Here is a 6,924-nt window from a genome sequence, read left to right on the forward strand (position 1 = left end):
AGGCAGGAGACTCGCTTGAGCCCAGGAGTTGGAGGTTGCTGTGAGCTATGATGCCACAGCACTCTACCCAGGGGGACAGCTTGAGGCTCTGTCTCCATAAAAAAGAAAAAAGAAACATTTTTCAAAGGTTTTAGAAATTGTGGTAAGGATGTACAACAAATGGTAAAACCTAAATCAAGAAAATCTGGGCTCAGCACCTGTAGCTCAGTGACTAGGTCACCAGCCACTTAACACCAGAGCTGGCGGGTTTGAACTCAGCCCAGGCCTGCCAAACAACAATGACAACTGTAACCAAAAAATAGCCAGGCGAGTGTAGTCCCACCTACTCAGGAGGCTGAGGCAAGAGAATTGCTTAAACCCAAGAGTTTGAGGTTGCTGTAAGCTGTGATGCCATGGCACTCTACCAAGGGCAACATAATGAGACTCTGTCTCAAAAAAAGCAGTAACAGGTATAGTCTATGGCATTTGAACTGTGACTTGCTCCCTCTCCTCTCAGACTCCTCTTGCTGAAGCCACTCCAGGTGCTCTGTTCTGGGTGGGTTTAGTTAAAAAGGTGAACGCTTCCCAGTTCTTCCATAGCACCCAGTTCTAGAGCTATGGCTTTGCTCCCAGAGATCAGGTACTGCCATGTCTCACCTCCCACATACCTGGCTTACGAGAGCTCTTTTCCTGGTGGGCACAGTCAGGCAGGTTGAGGCCCCCCTTCTCCTGACCTAACTCCTGGGGGAGCAGCTCTGTTCCAGATATATGTGGCAGGCTGATGGTGCTTTGTGCCCCAGTGTACGTACCTCAGTGCGTGCTCCAAGCACGGGGTGTCCCTGAGCCCACAGCGTGATACAGAATACCATTTTGTTAGGGGAGGGGCAGGTCACATAGAAGCTCCACTTACCTTACTTAACAGAGGGTGAATTCCAAGCCTGAGTACATCATCAAAAACAGTAGAGATATCATGGTGGAGACCAATTAAGTAAGAGGGCTCTAATAGCTCCCGTGATACTCGTAACAGCAAGCAAAAGAGCAGAGCAACAAGTTTAACAGGTAACACCAGGGAAAGAAATAGTCAAGAAAAGCCCTCCTGGGATCACAGTCAGCACTGGGAGCTGAAGGCTGTGCACAGATGCTCGATGTGCCCACTCTGGAGCAGTCGGAGGATGTGACCTTCTCCTCATAACACCCCCAAGCCACACCTCGATTGTATTGAGTTGGATATTGTCCTTCCAAAAATTCATGTCCACTCAGAACATGTTTCTGGAAATAGCTTCTTTGCAGATGTAATTATTTAAGATGAAGTAATACCTGATTAGAGTGGGCCCTAGTCCAGTCTGGCTGGTGTTTTTATAAGAGGAAAAGAAACACATAGCCACATGGGGATAATGCCACGTGAAGATAGAGCCAAGTTCTGCATCTACAAGATAAAGATTGCCAAAGCCACCAAGAGCTAGAAAGGCACAGAATTGTTATATAGAGCCTTCGGAGGGAGCATGGCCTTGCCAACACTTTGATTTCAGATTTCTAGCCTCTAGAACTCTGAGAAAATAAATTCCTATTGAATAAATTTCTGTCCAATTTGTGGTAATTTGTTATAGCAGCTCTAGGAAACTAATAATGAGTAAGTTCTTCAAGAAAGAATATAACAAAAAAATAGCCGGGCGTTGTGGTGGGCACTTGTAGTCTGAGCTACTCGGGAGGCTGAGGCAAGAGAATTGCCTGAGCCCAAGAGTTGGAGGTTGCTGTGAGCTGTGACGTCACAGCACTCTACCGAAGGCTATAAAGTAAGATTTGTCTCTTAAAAAAAAAAAAAAAGTCTTACAGGGGTGGCACCTGTGACTCAAAGGATAGGGCACCGGCTCCATATGCCGGACCATATGCCGGAGGTGGCGGGTTCAAACTCAGCCCCAGCCAAAAATGCAAAAAAAAAAAAAAAGAATATAACCGTCACTGGTCCTGGGGACACAACCTCTAATCAAACATTGGCTAACACACCCCTATTATGAAACAAATTTATACCTTTTATATGAAAGCTATAACCAAATAGCCTAAGAATATGGGGAGGTGGGAGGGGAGAATGGGTGGAGGGAGGGGGATTGGAGGGATCACTTCTGAGGTTTATTTTACAGGGGTACAAGTGAATCTTTCTAAGAGTAGAATGTGAACGTTTTAAAACAATAACTGAGAAAATGACATGAAGGCTGTGTTGACCAGTTTGATGGAAATATTTCAGATTGCATGTGAAAACCCCACACTGTACCCCAGAAGTACATTAATGTACATAGTTACCATTCAATAAAAAAAAAAAAAAAAAAACATTGGCTAAGCAGTAACTTGGACCCATGAACAGCTCTTAGGAAGCCAGGCTTAATTAAGAGTAAAAATCACAGGCTCGGCACCTGTGGCTCAAATGGCTAAGTCTCTAGCCACATACACCTAAGGTGGAGGGTTCAAATCCAGCCCGAGTCTGCCAAACAACAATGACAGCTGCAACCAAAAAATAATTGGGTGTTGTGGCAGGCACCCTGTGGTCCCAGCTGCTTGGAAGGCTGAGGCAGGAGACTTGCTTGAGCTTAGGAGTTGGAGGTTGCTGCGAGCTGTGATGCGAGAGCACTCTATCCAGGGGGACAGCTTGAGGCTCTATCTCAAAAAGAAAAAGAATAAAATCACACTCATCTCTGACAACATGGAAGACTGAATGCCCCTTACACCATCTCAGGACTGATGAGAGAAGGAAACTCTAAGCCAAGCCAAAGTGTGAACTCCTTCAAATTTGAGAGTGGAAACAAATGAAATAGGAGGAAAAACAATACAGGAAAATGAGTGAAAACAAAAGTTGGTTCTTTAAAAAGATCAACAAAATTAAAAAGCACTATCTAGACTGGTTGGAAAGAAAAAAAATTGTAAAGACTCAACATTACCAAAATCACTGCAGACCTAAATAACTATGTAGCTGCAATTTAGATAATTAGCATAATGGACCAATTCCTAAAAAGATAAAAACTATTGAAACTGTCTCAAAAATAGAAAATCTAAACAGGCTCGGCACCTGTGGCTCAAGTGGCTAAGGCGCCAGCCACATACACCTAAGGTGGCGGGTTCGAATTCAGCCTGGGCCCGCCAAACAACAATGAAGGCTGCAACCAAAAAAAAATAGCCAGGCGTTGTGGTGGGCACCTGTGGTCCCAGCTACTTGGGAGGCAGAGGCAGGAGAGTTGTGATGCCACAGCACTCTACCTAGGGGGACAGCTTGAGGCTCTGTCTCAAAAAAAAGAAAAGAAAAGAAAAGAAAATCTAAACAGACCATTAGCAAGTGAGGAAATTGATTTTTTTTTTTAAATCTCTAAGATTAAGTCTTATTCTGTCATGTCATCATAGTTCACAGCAACCTCAGTCTTTTGAGCTCAAGCAATCCTCTTGCCTCAGCCTCCCTGAGAGGGTTTTAATGTGAGGAATGAAGAGTCTTGACAGTCTGTGCCAGGGGACTGAGGAACTTGTGGGAGGAGCCCTCCCAAGCAAACCTTGGGTCTGTATGATTATCTTAAAATAGAAAAACTTAGGGCTGCTCCTGTGGCCCAAAAGGGTAGGGCGCTGACCCCATATGCCAGCAAAAAAAAAAATTAGGAAGATGTAAACAAAAGCTGTTTGTCTGACATTAGCACTGATTAGGGAGGACGTGGAGAAAGTTAGATAGAATGTCTCCACCTTTGTTTTTTTTTTTTGTTTTGTTTTGTTTTGTTTTTGAGACAGAGCCTCAAGCTATAGCCCTGGGTAGAATGCTGTGGCATCACGGCTCACAGCAACCTCCAACTCCTGGGCTCAAGCGAGTCTCCTGCCTCAGCCTCCCAAGTAGCTGGGACTACAGGCACCCGCCACAACGCCCGGCTATTTTTTGGTTGCAGCCATCATTGTTGTTTGGCGGGCCTGGACTGGGGATTCGAACCCGCCACCTTAGATGTATGTGGCTGGCGCCTTAGCCACTTGAACCACAGGCGCTGAGCCTCCACCTTTGTTTTTACAAAACCACAGACTTCAAGCACGACCTCTGCCTCCAACATCAAGAGACTTTTGGATTCTGGAGAATCTTTACCATAACTGTTAGGCTTGGTATTGCCACAGGTCACATACACATACTTCCCTAAAGGCCAGTTTTCTGATCTGCACATACACAACTCATGTGCCATTCTCGTGATTCTCTGTCTCTCAAATAGGAAGTGAGTCTTATGCTAAAGATCAGGGTTCAGTTTCCCTATACCTCCCAAGTAGCAGGAACTATAGGCGCCCACCACAAAACCCAGCTAATTTTTTCTATTTTTAGTAGAGACAGGGTCTCACTCTTGCTCAGGCTGGTCTCAAACTCCTGCCTTGGCCTCCCAGAATGCTAGGATTAAAGGCGTGAGCCACCAAGCCTGGCCTCGATTGATAATTTTAAAACTTCCCACAAAAGGCTCAGTGGGCTTCACACCTTCACAAACACAGAGAACAGAAGAGGAAGAATCACTTCCCACCTTATTTTGGGAGATCTGGATCATCATCCTGATACCAAAACTAGGTAATAACAGGAACAAAATCTTCAACACAAAAAGAAAAAAAATCAACAAAATAGGTACTAGCAAATGAATCCAACATATAAAAAGGATCATTTACCATGACCAAGGAAGATTTATTCCAGTAATGCAAACTTGGTTCAAAACATAAAAAATAAATATAATTAACCATATTAATACTAAATATTAATTTTTATAATAGGCAGAAAAAGCATTTGCCAAAACCGCAGCAACTTTATAGAATAAAACATTTCAACAAATTAGTCACAGAGGGAATTTCTTCAGCATGATAAAGGATATTCACAAAAAGCCCCTAGCTAATATCATACTTCAGAGTGAAAGTCTGAATGCTTTTAGGCTGCGCCTGTGGCTTACTGGGTAGGGCACTGGCCCCATATACCAAAGGTGGCAGGTTCAAACCCGGTCAAACTGCAACAAAAAATAGCCAGGTGTTTGTGTCAGGCGCCTGTAGTCCCAGCTAAAGTCTGAATGCTTTCCCACTAAAATCAGGAACATGAGAAGCATGCTCCTTTTCCCACTTCTGTTTAACTACTAATAGTTTCAGAAATATTTTGTCCCAGTCACCAAACCAGACATTTTGTCTGTTCTAATTTTCCCCAGAGCTGTGCGGAGTAGTGGTGTGGGTGGGAGCATCTGCAATGACTTGCCGGGCTCATTCCAGCCAATAGTGCTGCAGTGCTGGTGGGGAAGCAGGACTGCCGCTCATATTACAGTGTCTTGTCCTTTCTTCTTTCCTTTCTTACAAAGTCATACCCTTTAACTCTTTGGTTCCTTTTTGACATTTATAGCCTTCAGTTTGACCCAGCACCTCGTCGTGGAGAGCCTCACGTTACACGGCGCACCCCAGACTATTTCCTGTAAACTCCTCCTGAGGAAACCTGCCTTTGTCTGTGGAAGTATACCTGGCTTTTTAAAATATATATATATTTAAAAACAAAAAAAAGCAACAGTAATCTATGTGTTTCTGTAACAAACTGGGATCTGTCTTGGCATTAAACCACATCATGGACCAAAATGTGCCACACTAATGATGAGCATTTAGCACCGTCTGAGGCTGAAATCGACACACTCGGTTCTAGATGGGTCAGTCTAACAGTCTGCCTGCTGTATTCGTAGTAACCATTTTCCTCTGGACTATTCAAGCAAAAAAGGTAACTAACTGCTTCATCTCCTTATCCACTTACATGGAAATTTTAGTTATAGTGTTTAACTAGCATGGATTAATAGAGTTGGAGTTTTATTTTTAAGAAAATTTCACAAGCTAACTTCCACTAACCTATTACTCTTTATTTTATTGAAATGTATAATTAACTTAACTGAAGAAAAGATTCCTTTGGGGAGTATGTTGTCATAACATTCAAAGAGATTTCCCTTCATCTAAACTAGGTTACTGTTTTATGTTCCACATATTTCTGTATATTTGTCATGACAGTGCTTGCATCCTATTTGGTGTACTGAGCAAATAAACTTTACATTTTAAACAAAAACTTCACTGTGTTGAAACTTGATATAAAATTGCTTGACATAATTAGTTATGTTGAAGAAATTTAAATAATCGTGATATACGTATAGGACTTATTTTCAGAAGAAAAATATCCTATAAGAAAAAAATGAGATGGTAGAAATAAGTACAAATATCTCAAAATCTGCCAGGATTGGTGACTTATGCTTGTAATCTCAGGAATTAGGCCAAGGCTGGAGGATTGCTTGGTGCTAGGAGTTCAAGGCCGGTCTGGACAACATATCAAGACACCATCTCTACAAAAAAGATTTTTTTAATTGGCTGGACATGATGGTACTCCAGATCTGGGGAGGCTGAGGCAGGAAGACACCTGAAGCCCAGAAGTTTAAGGCTGTAATGGGCTATGATAATATCACCATATCACCATACTCGAGCCTCAGCAACAGATCCTTATCTCTTTAAAAAAAAAATAGTCAACATTGCAATTAATGTAAGTAGATACTCTAGTTAAAATACAAAGAGATTTCTTTTTCTTTTTTATGTAGAGACAGAGTCTCACTTTATCACCCTTGGTAGAGTCCCTGGCGTCACACAGCTCACAGCAACCTCCAACTCCTAGGCTTAGGCAATTCTCTTGCCTCAACCTCCTGAGTAGCTGTGATTACAGGCGCCTGCCTCAATGCCCAGCTATTTTTTTGTTGCGGTTTGGCTGGGGCCAGGTTTGAACTCTGCCACCCTTGGTATATGGGGCTGGCGCCCTACTCAGCCACAGGCGCCACCCAAAAGTGAAATTTTTTTAAAAATTTAGTTATCTGGCTCAGTGCCTGTGGCTCAAGTGGCTAAGGCGCCAGCCACATACACCTAAGGTGGCGGGTTCAAATCCAGCCCGGGCCCGCCAAACAACAA

The 6,924-nt window shown here is 43.2% G+C and overlaps 1 protein-coding gene across 1 annotated transcript in view; it reads left to right on the forward strand.

Moving 5' to 3' along the window:
- The window catches only part of PPP2CB (protein phosphatase 2 catalytic subunit beta), a gene marked incomplete at its 5' end in the record, with an annotated part of 33,101 nt that extends 27,057 nt beyond the window's left edge, over positions 1 to 6,044 (forward strand). The window contains one exon of the mRNA XM_023517019.1: positions 5,345 to 6,044. Within this exon, the coding sequence (XP_023372787.1) occupies positions 5,345 to 5,417 (73 nt within the window). The remainder of the gene's footprint in view (positions 1 to 5,344) is intronic.
- Between the last annotated feature and the right edge of the window lie 880 nt (positions 6,045 to 6,924).

Source organism: Otolemur garnettii, unplaced genomic scaffold, assembly GCF_000181295.1.
Source record: "Otolemur garnettii isolate 467f Iridium unplaced genomic scaffold, OtoGar3 scaffold00102, whole genome shotgun sequence".
Classification (NCBI taxonomy): Eukaryota; Metazoa; Chordata; class Mammalia; order Primates; family Galagidae; genus Otolemur; species Otolemur garnettii.